This window comes from Bactrocera latifrons, unplaced genomic scaffold (assembly GCF_001853355.1).
Source record: "Bactrocera latifrons isolate USDA-ARS-PBARC rearing strain unplaced genomic scaffold, ASM185335v1 scaffold_193, whole genome shotgun sequence".
Taxonomy (NCBI): domain Eukaryota; kingdom Metazoa; phylum Arthropoda; class Insecta; order Diptera; family Tephritidae; genus Bactrocera; species Bactrocera latifrons.
Genome location: NW_017535441.1, coordinates 356,410 through 378,456, shown reverse-complemented (window position 1 = coordinate 378,456; position 22,047 = coordinate 356,410). Strand labels below are relative to the sequence as shown.

General features: G+C 35.2%; 1 protein-coding gene across 1 annotated transcript in view; it reads right to left on the bottom strand.

Moving 5' to 3' along the window:
• The window catches only part of LOC108967646, a 97,025-nt gene that overhangs the window by 36,090 nt on the left and 38,888 nt on the right, over nt 1-22,047 (bottom strand). The window contains exons 2-3 of the mRNA XM_018931204.1: nt 7,634-7,817; nt 3,924-4,045 (exon numbers count right to left, since the gene is read on the bottom strand). Of these exons, the coding sequence (XP_018786749.1) occupies nt 3,924-4,045; nt 7,634-7,817 (306 nt within the window). The remainder of the gene's footprint in view (nt 1-3,923; nt 4,046-7,633; nt 7,818-22,047) is intronic.

Genomic DNA, 22,047 nt, shown 5'->3' with positions numbered 1-22,047 from the left:
GGAGTAGTGTGCTTGGCTACTCCTCCCCGCTCAGCGCATGCAATGAGCTTTCAACTTGACTTCGGGGCGTTTAACAAATGGGACAACAACGTCGAATGGACACATGGAGCGTGCAACAATAAAATCACCAAAAAAAAATTAGAATGTGAAATAAAATATAAAAGAAGGAGCGTTGAAAAAATGTAACGAACAAATAGTTAGGTCATGCGGCAGAACACGTGAGAAATGAAATGAACGCAAAAACAACGGCAAAAAAAAAACTGAACCCGCAAAAACACAAAAAAAAACTTTGCTTCGTTTGCAGCGAAGCTATAACACCCCTCACGAATACAAACTTTTTCCACAGAACTTGATTTTTATCGGTAAATTGGTATGGCAGCTACAAACTATAGTCATACGATCTGAACAATTTATACAGAGATTGTGTGTGATTGACCAATAATCTATGCCAAATTTCGTGAAGATATCTTGTCAAGTAAACAATTTTTCTCTATAAGAACTTAATTTTGACTAATCTGTTTGTATGACAACTATATGATATAGTAGTCCGATATAAATAATTTCTTCAGACATTGTACCCGAGTCTTGGAATATAATCCATATCAAATTTCGTAAAGATATGTATCTTGTCAAGTAAAAAAGTTCTTCTGCTATATGATATAGCAGCTCGATCAGAATAATTTTTTTGGAGATTGTACTTTTGGCTTGGAAAATAATCCATGTTAAATTTTCTGAAGATATCTCATGAAATGTTAACGATTTCCGTACAAACACTTGATTCCGATATTTCAGTTTGTATGGCGGCTATATGCGATAGTGATTCAATTTGAACAGTTTTTTCGCAGATTATGCCTAAGTCTTGGAATATAATCCGTGCCAAATTTCGTGAAGATATCTTTTCAACTAAAAAAGTTTTCCATACAAGCACTTGATTCCAATCACTCAGTTGATATGGCAGCTGTATGCTATAGTAGTCCGATATTGCCTTTTCTCACAACTAAGCAGCTTGTTGGGGAGAAAAGAACGTGCGCAAAATTTCAGAGCGATACTTCAAAAAATGAGAGACTTGACATATTTAGAGGTGGGACGGATATGGTGCAGTGGGCTCAGCTGGCCACGCTGATCATTTATATATACATACGTATACATTTTTGATAAGGTCTCCAAGGCTTTCTTCGGGGTGCTACAAGCTTTGTGACAAACTTAGAACACCCTGTTCAGGGTATAAAAATAGAAAACTCTAAAGCCGCACCTAAGGCAGTGTTGCACAAAAGCACTCGCAAACACACTCACATCTACTCACGTGTACACGCATACTCGCAAGCGGTTATCACGTTATCTGTGCATAAGCATAGCCATGAGTTTTCTCATTACAAGAAAAAGAAGGTAAAATATTAGGCGTAGCAAATTGAAGCAGCAAGCAACAGAGAAAACAGACCGAAAAAATTTTAAATAATTAACGCACACATAAACACACCCAAGTAATATACAAATAGGTATGCGATTACATGCATGTGTGATTACACGCTTCCCACACACACACACACACACATTTATATCATATGTAATGGTTTGCTCGCCTTTGAAATTCTCGGAAAAATATGAGTGCTTCTCGATAATCGGCTAAAGCCTTAAAAGCTTCAGCTTATCTAATCAGGCGAGCAAGCATCTAATGGCTTTGTTGAATTTGTTGTTATTGCTTTTGCACAAAAATTGCTGAAATGAAAAGGTGAAATGTGCAGTTGCAGGAGACTGAAGTAAAGTGGATAACATTTTTGTTGCTCTTAAAATTTCAATCTATAAGTGTGCGGCAAGTAAGTGATTAGGAGCCACCCGAACATCAGGCACTTTGCTGCTCTAGGCGATACTCATACACATTCAACCAAGAGTTTGATAAGTGAAAACTTGCAGCGATTCGGCAACAAATTTTCTCTTCGAAAGATGTGGTAATTGGTAAAAGGTTCGTACTCTCACTTCGCGGCATCTTTTTCATTTTTGAGAATGTTACTCCATCGCAGTCAATAATGGTGTTACTTATGTCTGGCTAAAGACGCTTTTCACGAAGCCCTTCTGTCATTTAAAGGCAGCTAAAGTCTGCCAGGCTCTCTACTTCGTTAAAATAATGTCTACGTCTTCAGCTCGATTGAGAAGAAGGGCTCATCTAAGTGCCAATAAATGAAATTTAGAAAGAAAAGGGTTCGCGTGTTATTGTTGAAAAAGAAAACTGGCTTTTTCCAGACAGTTTTTCTCCGGAAACTATGCATTACTGAACAAATTTGGAAATCACATTAATTTTTGCTACAGAAAACTGAAAAAAGACTCAATTCTCATCCATAGTTGTAGTTTTTCAACCCAAGAATCTACCCATTTCGATTTTCAGTTATATAAAAACCGAGGATTTTATCGAAAGACTAAACTAAGTTGAATTGATGCAAGGTTCAAATTTTGGGTAGCGGATTTTAAGAATGTCGTTTGAACAACCAATATATGGTATGTGTTCCAGATCTTCATCGTAGAACCCGAAGCATTGGACAAATGTTTCTAGAGAATTCAGTTTATTAATTTATAATTTCGTGTTGGGATTCGAGGATTTTCCTATTCCCTAAGCCGTTCTCAAATCGAATTAGACCAATAATGATTGCTTTACAGAGTTTAAGTGATAAATTTATATCTAATTTAGAGTTTGACAGATATTTTTTCATGGCGAAAAAGTTGTATTGGGTATACTTCTTCTACTTTATCGGCGTAGACACCGCTTACTCGGTTATAGCCGAGTTTACAACATCGCGCTACAACAAATATTTTAAATTCTTTAACTTTAAACCTCAGGTTTACTAGCTGGCATATAATTGAGATACTTCCTTGTGTGAGGGTCGCGATTTGATAGAAAACTTTACACAAGCATGTGCCCACCTGTTGCCGAAGTGCAATATCAACCTTGTTGAACACAGAAATAGTCACTGCATATTCTGTTAACATTTGGTGTCAGATACAGACTATAAAGTGGATACATAAAATCCTCTGAACCAAGCTCTTGAGGTGTGTGGGGTGAAAGTATTGAAAGCTGGCCGCTTCTGGGCGATTGCTTTCTTCAGAACGGTCCAATTGTTAGTAGTATCGGGTGATTTTTTAAGAGCTTGATAACTTTTTTAAAAAAAAAAACGCANATGCATTTGTGGAACTACATGCGCGCGCAAATAAATACATGCAAATTCATACACGTACAAACATATACTCATATATATATATATATATATATATAACTAATATGTGAGTACACATGTAAATATATGTGTGTCCAGCGTGTTGGAATCCAGTTGATGCTGTGCAAATGTGCTCATATGAGTCGAGTATACATTTGAGAATGCGAGCTCAAATATTTGCACAGTCATCAGCGCCATCCAAGCTGTTAGATGATGAACGACCAAATGGACATAACGCTTATGTGTGTGCAACAGCAGTAGTGGCAGCAGTGGCAGCAGTGGCAGCAGCACCGGAAATGGTCATTTTCGGAAAATGTGAAAACTTTGCACAACGCTCGTGCGCTTTCTTTTCACTCTAGTCTCTCTCTACCCCTCCCTCTCTCACTCTCTCTTTCACATTTTCGCTCTGGTTTTTATGGCTTCCGTGGCGTTTTGTTTGTTTCTTCATTATTGACATGACAACATCATTGATTCCCTTGTGCTTTATGGTTATTGCCAGTGTTCCATTTAGTGGCGCGCTCCAATTTGAATACACACTCACATACATATACATATATTACAGCACGCTGGCTGCAAGGGAGTATATTTTCGTAGTGGATTTGGAGAAAAGTTTATCAGCTCTTACTTTACAGCGAACTTTACAATTTCCAGTATTTGTTATTTGGTTGCCAAACACTCGCTTGCTTAGTTGGTAGTTTTTGAAATATTTGCATTGCTTACCCTCTAGTGTTCCGGTGTATATTCTCGAAATGTCATAATCCACCGGTCCATGCGTGCTTTCGATTTCAACATCACCCGCAAACACCGACAGTGGATTCTGTTGGAGAACCATGCGAAATTCTCTGAAAATTGAAAAAAAAACATATGAGTTAAAAAAATAAATCGTTGAACATAGTTAAAACATATAAATTATAGTACATATTTTAAAGTTCCAAAAAGATATTTACAATTATCAAGCATTCCGTCAGAAAAAAATTCTTATTAAGTTTGTGAAAATATTTTACAAAGTAACGAGTTAGAGTTCCACTCTTTAGGCAGCACCTATGTAGATACGATCTCATTTTCGCAGAACATAAGAAGGTCCTTTAATAGTTGCATGCGTTTACGGGTTTCAAAAAATCGAATTTTTTTATTGTCTTATTAAATTTTAGATTAATAGTTTCGGAGATATAGCCTTGAGAACTCGGGCGCTCGAAATTAGCTAGGCTAAATGCGCCGCCTTTAAACGCGCCTTTCTCTAAACTTTTTTGAATTCGATTGGCAAGATTTCTCGACTCAACTGATTTTAATGAAATTTTACACAGACCTTTGAGATATAATTCTTAAAGACTTTGTCGAAGGATTTTTTCGATTACAACAATTAAAAAAATGTGGCAAAAGTTTCACTGAAATTTTAATTTTTTTATAGAAATGTGTGGAAAATGCAATTTTCAGTTTCGTCCAAGTTCTAAGTTAAAGTTTTAAGTAAAACACGTATTTTTTCACTTTAGATTATCCTGTAAGGAGTTATCCGGCCAACGCGGAAATGGCATTGCAATCGCCGAGTTAAAATTTTTTTTTTCAAAAATTTCAGAATTTCTTTGTTAATAGTGTATGTTTGTATCAATAAAAAAAATCGAATAAAATATTTAATGTTTTTATATGAGAATTGTTGAAAAAATTCTGCTTTCTACCCGAGGTAACCCATATTACCCTTTAGATTCTACTCTCACACCATCTCATTTTGGCTAAAAATTGGAAGTTCCTTTCAAGTCCTTTTTTCTAATCGTTAATTTATCTCATGAAATAGTTTTACATAAACTCCATCAGCTGTTTGGGGCAGCTTGAACTTCAAGCGGCTTTTATTATTTCCAGATATTGTCGAGGCATCCATCAGTTCTATATATGTACCTATGTGTGGAGAAGTTAAGCCAAGCATTTAGAAGATTAATATTCGAAAGATACTCTGAATTTGCAGAATTGTTTGGGTGGCCTTACTATTCAAAGTTTTGTATAAATAAAATGCAATCATAGTGGTCTCATTGAATTTTATGTCTTTGATGCAACCAATATAAGCAATGGTGTCAATCCATTAGCCGAAAGGATGAGAGAATGCCAATTTCCAACCATTGAAATAAGGAGCACCGAAAAACATTAAAAGCCAACGACTCCACTAACTACATAATAAGGCTCATTGTTCTTCAACTAAGCCTAAGTTAAGAGTATGCTGGAATAATTGTATTACTTTCATCATCCTTGAGATATTATTTGTAATAGGTCAATAAAAAAGTCCTCTAACCTTTAAAAGATGTGTGTATAAATTTGATATCTCTCGGAACATTGGTTTGTGAATTATATCATTTTGAGTGAATCAACTATTTTTATTGCGAAAAAAATGGATAAAAAGGAATTTCGTGTGTTGATAAAATATTGCTTTTGAAGGAGAAAAATAAAGTTGCAGCAAAAGCTTGATCTCGAGCTTACGTATACTGCGAAAAGAAAGTCAACCATCGAGGATTTGTATGCTAAGTTAAGGCATGGTGAAATGAGCATCGAAGGTGGTGAACGCAGTGGACGCCCAAAAGAAGTTGTTACCGATGAAAACATCAACAAAGTCCACAAATTAATTTTGGATGACGTAAAGTGAAGTTGTTCGCGATAGCAGGCACTCTAAAGCTGAATCAATTGATTATCTACATCATATCATTCACGAATATTTGTGTATAAGACAATTCTATGCATAGTGGGTGCCGCGTGAGCTCACTTTTGACCAAAAACAACGGCGAGGGTGCTTGGATATGTTCAAGCCTAATAAACCTCATTTTTCTCGTCGATAAGTGACAAAGGATGAATCATGGCTTCATCATTTTACTTCGAAGTCCAATTGACAGTCATCCGAGTGGACTGCTCATGATGAACCCGCTCCAAAGATGAAAAGACACAATGGTCGGCAGACAAGGTTACGGCGTCTATTTTTTGATATGCGTATGGAATAATTTTTATTGACTGCCTTCAAAAAGGGAGGATCATCAACAGCGATTTTTAGGTCCGTTTTAATGCGACCGTTTGACCGAAATTCCGAAAAATTGTCGCATTTGAAGAAAAACAACTACTGTTTCATCAAGATATTGCACCGTGTCACACCATATTCCCCAGATTACGACACCAGCGACTGTTCCTGTTCTCAGATCTCGAAATAATGCTCGTTGAGAAGAAGTTTTCGTCGAATGCAGATGTGATCGCCTAACTAAGACCTATTTTAAAGCAAAGGACAAATCGTAACACAAAAATGGTATCGAAAAGTTGGAGGGTCTCTATAATCAGTATATCACCCTTGAAGGGAGCTACGTTGAATAAAAAAAAAAACGAATTTTTCAAAAAAAAAAAAGTTTCTATGGTAACCTGGGGACTTTTGAATTAACTTGTTATTCTCCCCTTTCTACTGAGTTTCTGAAAACAAGCCATGTTGCAAAATTCTGTTATTTCTAATTTGTTTGTTTTGTCCATAATACAAACTACCCAAATAATAATGGTAGGTGTGATATTTTTCTATTATAAATAGAGTGGGTTATTTGAATTGGCTACGTATTTTCCCCGTTCGCATTGCCCATCTATCACGGTTTCCGCGATCCAGTAACAAATAGGCGCTGAGACTGAGTTCAATGACCTCAAACTTTGAGCTGGCGAACTGGGTGTTAATGCTGTCATAAACTGCTTTTTCAATACACTCCGCTATATCAGTACAAGTTAGCACAGTGTTTTATAATACTTTTTCACCCATTTGGGGTCATAGTCCTTATTTCGGAGGAATTGATCTCATAGAAATTCGATGTGGTCGAGAATTTAGAAAGTTGTGTGATTGATCTAATTTTTAAGAAAATGAATGGCACACAGCATTTATTCAATGATTTTAGAAATTTTATTTTGAACAGCTCCTAAATAATCGAGTCCGTTTAAATGGGGTTCGCCAAACATAATTTGGTAGAGGCCGTAAATAATTTAGACATACTGCATGATATCTGAAAACAAGGGATTAGCAAAGAAATTCTATATCTTTTTTACAATTTAAGAGAATTCAAGTATTTTGAAAGAAATTCCAATGTCAGCAGTGACTCACACTTAACTCGTTGCCCCTTGAGGATGGAAAACTTTATTTATTTATAATTTTTGGAACAAGTTTATGCCTTTCCAATTTAATTATTTTTCTAAAAATTATGAACAGCAGTTTATGGGACGAGATTGGTGCATAATAGTCTTGTTAAAATATCTTGAAACATTTTAGCAGTTAGAAACCATGAATGAAGTGGAAAGAGTATATATGAAATGTATGAATAAATATGTCTACTGCTCCGTACGACAAGTGAGCATTAAGCACAATAGGTATTGTTCTTTCATTGCCTCTGCGAAATATGTAATGCACAGTTCATATTCAAAACCAGTTCTTCACTTACCTGTCATGAGCAAAGAAATTCAGTCTGATTGTGTGCACTGGCCCGAATTCGCCCAAATCCAGTGCTCTTTTTCGACGATGACGTTTCTGTTCGATGTGTTTCTGATGTGCCGAGTGCAAATGCGAACGATCGAAATCCGCCGCCTCCCAGTGCCGTATATAGGGGGAGAGCTTTTGTGTGTGTCCTGCAATGAAAGAAGGGAGGGAACATGAAAAAACAAAATAAATTAGCGAAAATTTAATTATTGGCGACATAAATATGAAATGTTTTTGCTTGGCGCGCAGGTAGGCAAGGGGCTCGAAATACTTCCACAAACAAGCAAAGACAACACAAATTTTTCATACAACTTTAATTAGCGTTTTTATGCCTGTGTGTGTGTGTTGTTGACGTTGCTGTTGTTGACTGCGAGCAGCAGCAAGTATGATGCCGTATTGAGTTTGTGGTAATTACGAACAATAGCAAAAAAGTTCGGCTCAAAGTTTTGAGCGTAAAACCGCAAAATGAAAACTTTGCGTTATTTATTTTTAATTTTTGTTATTACAAAAAATATGCGCGCTGAGGTGTACTAATTGCAAAGTTGCACAGCATAGCACAGCACAGCATAGCATAGCATAGCATAGCATAGTACAGCAAAGTCATTTATAATAATCTTTTTTCACCACTTTTATTTCTTTTGCATATACTTGAGCAGGGGGCTGCGTGTGCGCGTCAGTTTACAAATATATACACGAGTGTGTGTGTGTTTTGCGGCAAATGTGTGCGGCTGAAGTGTTTGGAGTACTCACTTGTACTTAAAGTCGACACATATGGCATGCGAGTAATTGTTTAAGTCATTGTACATTAATTTTGTAATTTTCTACTTCAGTGACGTTTTCCACACACGCGCACACACACACAACCACACATGTGCACATACTTGCATGCATTTACCCAGTCTTCTGCAGTGCGATTTTGGTATTATCCAAGTTGGTTGGCGAGCATTGACACGAGGACTTTGAGATAAGCTAGTGACTTTTTATGACCCCATTTCAGCGCACTTGGACTAAAAAAAAATTAGATCAGAAAAATTTGGAGCAGGTCAAGGCACTTATTATTTGAGTTTGTAAATACACATATAGTATAAGCTAAGCTGCTTTGACTTGGTGACACACAAAGAAAGTATTGTACTAAAGGAGATTGAAGAAAATTTGGGTTTGTGGAACCCAACACCTGCATCTATGTGAAGAAAAACCGATGCAGTCGTATGTGTGACAACTATTTGCAATTCCAATTGATGCGTTTGAAGTGTTCTTGTTCTCAGTATTATTCAATTATTATGAAAAATTATATAATATATTTGTGCTCCGAATTGTATTTAGAAAAAAACTATTAAACAACCAAAACAAATATCCTGCCAAGTGGTGTCAGTGTCGAGCTATTACCAAAAATTTATTCGCTTGGAATACAAGAAACTAATATTGAGTAGTCGAAAAAGTCGTTTCGTTTTTTGTCAATAGATGTCGTTGGAGATTTCAAATTTTAAGCTTCATTCAACCAAAAAAAAAAAAAAAAATCAAAATCGGGGAAGTCGAATAAAAGTTACAGTTGTTTAAAAATGAGTGAAAATAATGGAGAATGAAATTTGTGAAGTTTATGGAGACGATGCTGTATCAGTTCGTACAGCACAACAATGGTTCGCTCGCTTCCGTTCTGGAAATTTCGATTTATACTGGTGGAACAATGTCTCTGGCGAAAAATGGCAAAAGGTGAGCGACCAAAATGCTACTGCAAAAGTCATTCTGCTATATTTGCAAATTCTTCAATTTCAAATCACAATATTTTAATGCACTTGACGAAAATGAGACGCTCTTGTAAGCCAACCTGACATTAATCAGGGAGATTTTAATTTAACATTTGTTTTGAAATAGAGCTGCCTCATTTATACATATTTCGTTTTAGTCTACCTGTTCACTGAAGCGTCTTCCAAGCGGTTGTAACTGCCATAAAGATAGCAAGAAATCTTCTGCACCGGACGCAACCTCCTTCAGAGCGGTAACTATCCACTCTGATTGTACAGTAGCGATATTTGTTGTTTTATGATTAGTCTGTTTTGGGGAAACGATTATTGCAGGATACTTTAAGGCTAAAGAGCTTGCTGGAACAGGTACTTCGATCTCAGTAACTGCGGAATAGGAACGGGCAGGAGCTCTGTTGGTTCCTTGTGGTTCGCTACTAGACTATTGAGTGTCAGACTGCTCTACAAAGGCAGGGTTCGTCTGGCCTAGTGTAATTCGTGAGAGGTATAGGGAACTCCGCGATCTCAGCAAGGTACCCCTCTTAATGATAAATGATAGCAGGAGTGCCTAATGGGAAGCTGAGTTGGTTCCTTGTGATTCGCCATCTAACCTAACATACCATCTATCATAAATAAGTGCAATCACCTGTAGAATATGTGTTATACGAGTATTAAGCTACCATATGTCTTGGTAATAACAAAATTTTTTGTTGAAGAAAAATAAACCAAAAAGCCGCCGACATATCAAGCAGCCCTCGTATACTTTGCCTTTGCAGTTTTAAGCCCAACTTTTTAAATGCAACCGAACAAAATGCTGCGCAGTTCGTTGCACAGAAAAGCTGGCATATACACAAACGCACACATAGACCAATCGAATGGCGTTAGCACCCATATTGAATTACAACAACATAATGCGATTGTGAAATAAAAGACATTGCGACGTGTTAAGATCTAATCGACACTCGTAAATTTTCTAACTAAAAATTGTGAAAAATTGCCTTTTGCTCGTAATATGCCCATTATTACTTTTTCCCCAACAAAACGTGACTTTGCACGCACGCGCTAACACACACATCAACTCATGAAAACACGGAAATGAAAATGCATTGCTGACGAAACATAGAAAGGAAATAGCAGAAAACTTTAAGTTCAACTTGAATTCGTCTTAACTTTACACATAAATGTGCCGTTATTTCCGCTTGGTGCCAACGTGCGCATACAAACGATGTGCGGAATGTAAAAAAAAACGAAATAACAACAGCACTTATGCAATTAAATTATTAACTATTGTGTGAGCACTTCCTCACCTTAGTCGGTCGCCTGTCATTTTCGTGATTCTTTTGTTGCTTTATTTTTGTTTGTTTCCTCGAAGAAAAGTAATGATTTCAGCGTATTATTTGCTGTGCTTGCTTTCGCCACACGACAGCTTATACAAAATACAACAACAATGAGCAACCCATGGCAGTAGCAAACGAATTTGTCTGCAACGTACTTATGTATGATAAGCCCGTGAGCTATCAATCAATTTGGTTAATCATTAAATTGGCCCCAATGTCGTGCGTTGCCGCTAGCCCAGGCCTAGACCCAATATGCAAAGATGATTGCCATTAAATTTGTTCGATTTCTTCTTTGTTTCGTAGCAGCACACGGCTGATCGCCCAATTTAATAGAGAAGATTATCCTATTAGCACATTGTTTAATTATCGCCAAACAACAACACATGCGCTCATTAAATTAACAGCCGTGCAGTAGGGTTTGACATTTCAAGTTCATTTAATTTGTGTCAATAGGTTCTGAAGCTAAATGCTAGGCATTAGAGAAATTGAAAAATACATATATTATATGTTATATCAGATAAACAGGGCAGAGAGATATGATTTCTTTTCAAAAAACACACACAAATTGTTAAGAAATTTCAAATGTGTTTTATTTAATATGAAGTACAATCGATACTATCGATCGATAGTTCGAATGGTCTACATTTCTTTTACAAGAACTAAATTCACGAACCCAATTTTCGATACTTGTTCTACTAAATCAAGTCGTATGTCATGATTTGCACATTCAATATTGAATTCTAAAGTTGGAAGAGAGGTTAGTTTATTGCTAAAGACCAATGATTTCAAATAACCTCACAAGAAACAGTCTAATAGTATTAAGTCATAACTTCCTGTAGACCATTCAATGTCACAATTTCTTGCAAAAATCGATTCTCTAAACCTTTCTCGCAATAATTCGGTTGTTGCTTCTTGAAACCTGATGTTGATAACATGAGCTTCTTTCAGTTGCGTTCATAACAGGTTGGTTACCATCGATCTATACTGCTCTCCATTAACAGTAACGGTGTCACCAGCTTCATTTCGAAAGAAGTACGGGTCGATGATTCCAGACCAAAAACAACACCAAATTGTCAATTTAGGTGAATTTAATGATTGCTCATGAATAGTTTGTGAATTTTCTTTGCACCAGAAATGACAGTTTAGATGAAAGTAAACACTTTGTCAAAATACGCGAGGTTGTGATTTGAGACAGTCGTAATTCTTGAAAACATCTTTTAACCGAGAAATTGCTGTATTCATCTTGAGTAATCATCCATGTCTAGTTTCGTGAATATATCACATCAAATGAAAAGTTTTTTGTACAAGCATTTAATTCCGATCGTTCAGTTTGTGTGACAGCTGTAAGCTAAATATATCGGCAGTTCCGACAAGTGAGCAGCTTCTTGGGTGAATGCATTGCCTATGTTTTGATTTAAATTGATCTTAAAGTATTTAAAAAAGCGTGTGGAAATTTGGATCGAAAAGATCGGCTTTGAAAGTCAGACAGACGTCAGCATCCAAAGGATTCATTCCCATACATATATATGTAGTTGTACAAAGTTTCACCCATCACCCATGCTTTCCTGTATCTGAATCCTAATATATTTTCTCTATCTATATGTATATGTATGTATGTAGTGAATATATGATTTCCGTCAAAGTTGCAATGACTTTTTAGATTCTTCCATTAGATCGCTCTAATTTCCTGATCAAGGTTAAGAATGGAAACTTTTTGTATAATATGAAATACGAAAAGAGATAACAGAACAATTTTCAAAATTAAACATACATATGTGTGTATACGTATACGTATTTCTAAGATACTACCTTTCTTAGGTTACAATCTTAAAATTTACAAAAGCTATGGACTGAGAATAAGAATTTTGCGTGTTGTTGTGTTGTAGTAGAATGGGCTAGAGACAGTAATAAAGAAAAGATCAAGCAGTAAGTAAGTGAGTTAAGAAATAGGAAGAGGAATAGGAAAAGTAAAGCTTGATGAAAGGGTATGTCGTTTCGATATCTAAATGTTGCTATACAAATGAAATTGAGATAGTTATATCATTAAAAATTCAGCAACGAATTTGCCGCTTTAGAAGACCTCTGATTCATTTAAATCGTCTGATCGACTATAAATTAATAAATTGTTATATATAGTTATATAAAGAATTGAAGCAAATAAATTTATATATTTTTCAAATTAAAAAATATGTGGAAAATAATAAAGACAAGTCAGTTCGGGTATCACCGAACATTTTATACTCTCATATGATAAAGTGATAATCGAGATTTCATTATCCGTCATTTACATATTTTTTTATTTTGCTGYAAAATTAATTAGATTAGATCAATTTGTGTACTCTGAGTATTGAATTGTATTTTCGTTCATTTTAACTGTATTGATTTACCGATATTTTCGGTGAAAAATTAGGTTAGGTTAGGCACTTAGTTCTTCGTGTTCGATATCAGGGACCTTGAAAAGTTATAGTCCGATCACGACAATTTTTCCACAAGGGATACCTCAGCTCAAATACCGTATTTGTGTAAAGTTTTATTCCGCTACCATCATTGGTTCTTAATATATATATTATACAGAGAAGGCATCAGATGGAATTCAAAATAGCATTATATTGGAAGAAGGCGTAGTTGTGAACCGATTTCACCCATTATATTATTATCCAATTTCTTCCATTTTTGAACTGTATTTTTGGACATTTTGAAACAACATTGTAGAGTTTGGTTGACATAGTGTCCGAGATATAAAAAACTTGGTAGGGGGCGGGGCCACGCCCACTTTTCCGAAAAAATTACGTCCAAATATGCCCCTCCCTAATGCGATCGTTTGTGCCAAATTTCACTTTAATATCTTTATTTATGGCTTAGTTATGACACATTATAGGTTTTCGGTTTTCGCCATTTTGTGGGCGTGGGAGTGGGCCAATTTGCCCATCCTCGAACTTAACCTTCTTATGGGGCCAAGAAATACGTGTACCAAGTTTCATCATGATATCCCAATTTTTATTCAAGTTACAGCTTGCACGGACGGACGGACGGACGGAGAGACAGACATCCGGATTTCAACTCTACTCGTCACCCTGATCACTTTTATATATATAACCCTATATCTAACTATTTTAGTTTTATTACTTACAAACAACCGTTATGTGAACAAAACTATAATATAATACTCTCTTTAGCAACTTTGTTGCGATAGTATAAAAATATCAAATTTAAACAATTGTCCAATCGATTGATGTCAATTATTTCTCCATTACACTGCACAAAGCTTTTTAGTTGAGCTGGTTGTAGCACAAAGATTTGAACTTTTTCATTATTGAAAAAAATATTAATTATTCGATAGCATTTCATTTCAAACCACAACAAAAATTCAATGTTGCCATATTTTTTTGTTGTTATTTTTTCATGTGTTATTACTTTGTTTGCCATAAATTATTTTTACAAAATCCTTCTGCAATCCTTTCAATGCCGCCGGAAGGCCATTAATTTGTAAATAACAAAAAATAAAAATTTCATAAATCTCAATTGCAGATAGCTTAAAATATATACATACAAATGTTGGATACGTGCAAATTTCACACTGTGCTGCGCAATGTAAAATCTCTAAACAGTAGCAGCGTAAAAATACCGGGCAAAATGAATTAATGATGAAATTCTGCAACCGCACCAAATGCTTGGGCTTAGAGCATAAAATGGCAATTAAAATTTATGCGTGCTTCTCAATTACAACAGACAGCTATGCATAGAAATAAATACATACATATATATTTGTATGTGCGCTTACAATATGCCACTGTTTATATTTATTGATTTGTTGCTAACTTACTAAGGAAGTGCACGAGTGTAAGTGGCACATGTTGCATTTAATAAAATTTTGATTTTCAATAAATTGTTGCATGAAATGCCGAACGAATTGATGTGTCGAAGCAGAAGTGCGAAAATTAATACAAATAACAAAATGCTCTGCTAACTATTAAAACGAAAACAAGAACCAGAAAAAATAATAACTTTGGCTGCACCGTAACTAATATACCCTTCACAAGTGCTAATATTATAACATGAAAGATAATATTAAAAGCCTTTAGCAACATTTTGAACGGTCTGTTTGTATGGCAACATATGTCCGATCTGAACATTTTTTTCAAATATTATTCAGTGACAAACTTCGTGAAGATATTTGCTCAAATAAAAAAGTTTTCCATACAAAAACTTGATTTTGAGCTTTGAGGTTGAATGGCAGATATATGATATAGTGATCTGATCTGAAAAATTTATTCGTAGATTTGATTATTGCCTTAGACAATGTTCTATGCCGAATTTCTTAAAGATATCTTTTCGAATAAAAAAAAATTCCGCACAAGAACTTGATTTTGTTCCTTGAGGTTGTATGGAAGCTATATCATAAAGTGATCCGATCTGATTTTTTTTTTCAAAAATTGCATTATTGTCTTAGACAAATATCTGTGCCAAATTTGGTGAAGATATCTTATCAAATAAACAAGTTTCCCATACAAAAACTGGATTTTTTTTCGTTGAGGTTGTATGGCAGCTGTATTATAAAGTGATCCGATCTGAAAAATATTTCTCGAAGATTTTATTATTACTTAGGCAATGGTCTATGCAAAATTTCGTGAAGATATCTCCTCAAATAAACCTTTTTTTCATATAAGCACTTCATTTCGATAGATCAGTTTATATGCTATAGTTGTCCAATATTGGCGGTCACGACAAATCAGCAGCTTTTTATAGAGAAAGGGATAAATGCAAAATTTCAGATCAATATATCAACAGCTGTGGTGCTAGTTGGCGTATGTACAAACAGACTGGCAGACAGGGTCAGCTGATCAAATACCTACAACATATAAATATATATAAGGTCTTCGGTGTTTCCTTTTGGATTTTACTAACTTCGTTTCACACTTAATATACCCTGTACAGCGCATAACAATACCAAAACAGTTTAATTTTATGCGAGTCTGTTGACTGATCTGCGATAGTTGCAAGTTTCAAGCAATTGTGTTTAGAGTAGGATTATGTGCTTGTATGTGTAAATGTGTGCACACAAAGGTATGCGGTTTTGTGTCAAATTCCCGAATATTGCATTACAAACCACACGATTCAATTTAATGCAAGGGGACAAATGATTACAGCAGCAGTTACCTCCCCGCGTTACCCGCATTCATGCCGCTGTGGCAGCTAAGTGGACAACGGTGGACCTGACTACCACTTACGCGGCTAGCAACAATACTAGCTAGCACACCAGCCGAAATTGCCAAGCGTCCAACATCAAGCAGCCAGCTAGTCGGCCAACCAACTAGCAAGCCAGCATGACTCATTGAATTATCCTCACGTTAATTAATTTCATTTACACTTTTTCGCTGAATTTGATTGGCGATGGCAGAAAGTGTTGTGGTTTGGCTGCTTAAATGAATGTGCTCATCAAACGCATACCAAAGCATGTAATGTACGTAGAGACACACACATATACATATATACATACATATGTATATATTTGAGGCTTACAGGAGTTGAGATACGCATATATACATATATATATTTGTGTGTGTGTAACTGATTTAACCATTTTGTTGCTTTTACCCCACAACTGGTCACGTAGCAAGATAATTAATTTAAAAAGTAATTTTTTTCAACACAACAATAGCAAAAACATGCCATAATTCGTTTAATAAGTTTTGTGTAATTTAATAATCAAAGTTTGAAGAAGCGCAATCGCGCACACAAATAAGAATTACACGTTTGCACCTTAATTAATTTTTGATTTACTGCGGTAATTACAAAACACACAACAACAGCACAAAAATACCAGTAAACAGCAATTTAATTAGAATTAACGCAACGCAACACAAGAATGTGGCAACAAGCCTATAAAATGAATTAATTAAGCAAAAGTTTATGCACTTAACCACACACACACACAAACACACAACGGCACAAAACAACAATAACAACAAAATAGTGTACATTTTGGTAAACAAAACTGTATTTAAACATCATTAACCCTTTGCAAACGGATTTTTGGTCCTTTTCCTTAGCTCGCACTTATTTCTCATTTCACTAATTGTATATAAAGTATGTTGGCAACAACAAAACAGCGCATTTAATACCCAAATCGTTTGGAAAAAGACACAAATGTAATTATGTTAAATTTATTTCGCCAAAGTTCGGCAGCGCAAAATGTTTGGCTTTGGGACTTGCAATATTTGTTCATAGCCTGATGTAAGATAATCATACGGCTCATTAGCTTTAAAAAATTCTGCAAGCTGATTTAACAATCTAGAAGATTTTTTTCTTTTTCATCGAAAGTATTAGAAGTGTTTCGTATGAATTTTGTCCAACTACTGTTATATTTCCTAAAACCACTCTAAAGGAAGTTCTATGTCTTTTGACACCTTTCACTGAACAAACTCAGCTTCGAAAATTTATTAAACATAAATTTTATCACAACATTATCTGAAAGTAACGGGTGATCCAATTATAGGTACTTTGTTCAATAACCTTTTTTTGACAGTTCACGCATGAGATGTGCCAAGCTGTCATTTTTGTTCAGTATGTTTGGCATTTCGTCATGGACAGACTTACGTCTCAACAACGTTTACAAATCCTACATTATTGATAGACCGAACAGATCACGTCCAGCACGCAGTGAGGAAAATATTATATCTATAACAGCCGTAGCTGAGTTATGATTATTTTTTTGTATAATCAGCACCATTAGCTTTTACAACAAATTAGTACGAAATATTGGATAATAAAAAGTCTCTTGTTGTGGTGGATGTAAACACTTAATAGTTTTGATGCTTCGTTGGACTTTTGCTCATAGTCAGCAGTAATTGAAATCACTACCATTACTTAAATATATTAAGTTATTGTTGTTTTTTAACTTCATGTGTTAAGATTAAGAAAAAAATCGGTTTCGCAAATAAATGGCTTCCTCCTCCTTCTTATAGATATATTTATGTTATAGAGAAAATTTAATTTTTTCCATAATTAACAATGTCTCAACATGTATATAGTATTAATCATAAGATTTTGATTGCCATTGAACAAGTATTTGTAAATAACTGAACGCAAAATACCTATAGAATATATTTCCATTAGCGCCTTCATACGCCATTAGTTTAAAAGTTAATTAGCAACTTATAACCGGTTTTCTACATTTACTCTTTCAAAGAATAGGCGTCAGAAAATGATTACCTCAAATATACCGCAAAATACACAAGTCGCGACGACTTAGCAAATAAGGTAGGAAGGAATAAAAGTCATGAGAAAAAGAAATACGCGAAAAATCGAAATGCATGAGTCATCTTCGAACTGTTAAACCGCAGAAAGCATCTTTGAACAATGCAAACAGCCACTCGCCGAACATACTTATATACATACATATGACATTACTTATTCGTATCCCCAAACAGACGCTCCTACATGTTGGGATACAAAGAGTATGGCTTTCCCATTTACCGACCAGCCACACACTTTCAGAAACATGAAATATAATTATGGAATTGCTTTTATTTCACAACTTTTGAACTTTTTTCATTATTTTTTATTTCTTAACCGCTTTGTTGTGCAACAAATAAATGCACCGAGTGTGGGTGGAACATTGGATGGTGTCGAAGTTACATATGTGGCGTTGTATGTATAAGCATGTATAGTATATACATATATACCATATAATAAAGTAATTGGTAAGTACACTGGTGGACAATTATATCAGCTCACTTTGTCTTTGTGCACTGTGTGAGTATTTTGCCGATATGTGGCTCGAATTTGAGATTGGCGATTGCTGATGATAAAGCAAATAATTAAAGGTAGGTTTGGAAAGTAATAAAACAACGCGACGCAATGTTTTGTTATGTTTTGTTATGCTATGTTATATTTGATATGCTATGTTGTAGATGTTATGCCATTTAATAGTAAAAAACTGGTGAACAGAGCATTCAAAGTAACTAACCAGAGGACCTAATAGGTAAGACCGTAGACATCGACCGTTTTTTTTTTTTATAGTACATGTTTCTTTTTAATTAGGGACTTTTTTTACGTGCCGCGCAATCCACCTTTTCACCTTAGCTTGCTTTCAGACAGATATTTTTTGGCTACACAGAGGTCAGAGGTCACACTTGGTCTAAGACCAGAAGTTGTGAGCTGCTAAAGCCATATGTAAAATAATCGCTTCTAGCCACTTCCAAATAAATGGCAGTCAGAGAACTATCCTCACTTGCGTGAAATTAGCAATGCGTGAAATTAGTTTCGTAAAATTTTCTTTTAGATTTTTTTTTCAATAAAACCAACCGTTTATAATTTTTTTTTTCAAAAATAGGCGAAAAACGTAAGGAAGTACTTAATGTCAAAATTAAGGATTCGAATTTTTAGAGAACTTCCATTTTTTAATATAAACAATATATTCTCATTCGTCTGCGGAGAAATAAGAAAAGTTTTAAATGAAACACCCTAATATATGTATATCTATGTAACGTATTTAACCCTTTCTTTTGAAAGTTTTGGCAGTTGAGTGGTTGTGAATAAAAATTATAATTAAGCGCTCAAAATCAAATCCGAAAATAGAGTTTTACAAAAAACTTAAGATATTGGCACGCTTAACCGACTGTGTGCTCTAAATATAATTTTACTTCAATAAAAGTAATATGCCGACTTAATTGTATATCTAATTGCACTTACACAACAATAATAGGTATACGTTCATACAACATCGTCACAAAAACAACGTTTCCTAACTTTTAAATTGAAAAATGTTTGAAAACGAAAATATTAATCATGAAATTCCCCACACACAAGCATACACTTGTAATTATGTATGTGTGGCACTTTTCAAACCGCACACACAATAATGCACTTATGTACTTATTTCGTAACTGTAAAAAGCACAATGAGATTGCCATATTTTCGTTTTTTGTTGTACAAGTACATATTGGCATTTATATATAATACATTTTTCACCGGCAAAATACTCTCGAATTCAAGTAAGTATTTTGTACATTTGTACATATGAATTTTATCTACGAGCATAAGCACCCACAACATTCTTACAAGCCCACGGCGCTAGTATGGAATTGTATATGTATTTGTGCATGTGTGTGTTTCAAGTATACTTTTCGGCCACTCAGCCTGAATTTTATATTGGAAATGTTCGAAAGGCAGTAAGCCAGTGGCCAGTGCTTGGCTTGGCTTGTGCAATGCCTCGTCTGGGAAAAAACACACAAAAACAAAAGAATACGAAAGACAAAGGAAAAATAGAGATAATAAAAATGTAAGTGAGAAACAAATAAATCGCCGAAAAATACGAGACAATGCGGCATAACAATTCGCAATGCGCACACAAACACGCCAATCTGCTTACAGCGTGGAATATAAGTATATTATCTATTTATTTAAGGCCGAGCAGAAAACGTTGCACAAGAGAATTATAATTTTGTTTACTTAAAGGTTATTTGTGACACTTAAAGCTGTTAGTGAGATATAATGAAGAGATGGGTGGTGGTGGATTTTAATATGTCTCCCAGACTGTCTGACCGCTGGGTATAGAGTAATGTTGGTAGTTTGTTATATAGATTCAATGCTTTCCGAAATTAAACTTTTTTTTTGCATTTATTATCACTTCAATTCAGAAAATCATGCGGTTTTCTAACTTTTTTAGATAAAATTTTTTTTAATTATAAAAAATAGAAAATTTTTTTTCAAAGAATAAACAAAAAATTATAATCTCTATTAATTTTGAAAAATTTGAGTTTCTTTCGACATTAATCCTTGACGGATCAAAAAAAAATCAGTTTTTTGTGAAATTAAATTAAAATTTAAAAAACTAACGTTAGAAAAATCGAAATTATTATCTAAAATCTGACCAACTTGAAATTTTTGAAAAATATTTTCAAATGTACATATATGTATTAGGGTGGGTAAAAATAAATATTTTATTTTTTGACTAGTTTTTTAGAAAATAGGTTCTTAGATACCTCCAAGATAGTCTCTATGAGTATGAGATCTTATTTGGAACTTGCCAGTTTGACGGCCATATCTTTACAGATTGGTTACGCAACTATTGCTTCCACAGAGTGTTACCAATAGTTTCAATAAACTGTTGGCTATTGCTGTTGCCACCGAAGTAGATTTCAAGAACTCTGCTACCATCAAGCTGTTCATCAAGGATCCAAGCAAGTTTGTTGTTGCTGCTGCTGCCTCTACTCCAGCTGCTGGTTCTGGCACTGCTGCCCATAAGAGAGAAGAAGCCAAAAAGGAGGAATCGCTGTCCGAGACGTCACGTCGATATGAGTTTCAGCCTCTTCGTCTAAACAGTTCAACACTATAGCCTTACAGTTATCGATTTTTTTCTTATTATCATATTTGAAAAAATATCTCGTTTTTTTGATAGAACATTGTATGCACTACAAAACGACCTCTTACAATTTTTTCCTAAATTTAACAATTTGAAAAATATTAACGGCTGAAGTTTGATTTTTTAAGGATTTTTTTTCTTATTACTTAATTTTATAACTCAATTGACCCAACTTAATCACACATTCAATACATTTGCAGACAAATATTTTTTTTTTTGTATAAAAACTGATCGGTGCCATGTGAATTTTATGCAACCTTATTTATTTCATATTTATTTTCTTTATAACTTTTTATCAATATACAAATTTGGTAAACTGAAAGTGGAATCAACTTCCGCGAATGCAAACATCATGATTGCCTCGTCCCAACCGCCCACAGTCACACACACACACACACACCCACAGGCAACAGCTGATCCATCACACCCGTTGCTGTGGCTGTAATATTTTCACAGCCAGCTTCATGGATACACTACCATCGCCACTCCGCACCACCACAACGAACGTAGCCAATCACCCTCATTGTAGTAATAACCGCGCGTTGCCTCTGCAATCAGCGCAACGCTCAAAAAGTTGTGCCAACATTCGAATATTTTATTGTTGCAATTCGCAACAATTGACATCCAAACCCACTCCCGTCGGGTGCGCGCCACAACAATTACTCCTCTACCAGCGCCCAGTCCGATTGGCTGGTCAATTGCCGTCGCGACCCGTTGGTCGAGTTGGTCGAGTTCACCGAATCCAGCTTGGAGCGCTTCACTTCGGGGCTGCGCTGTTGCTTTAATGCACAGAAATTATTTAAATTATGCTCGTGCAGTTGTTGCAACGTTGACGGCTGGTTGTTGCTGACGCTGGCGTTGCCGTTTGGCGTCCAAGCTGGCAGCTCTGCCGCCTGCCGCTTGTTGTATTGCTAATGCTTTGTTTGTACAACAATTT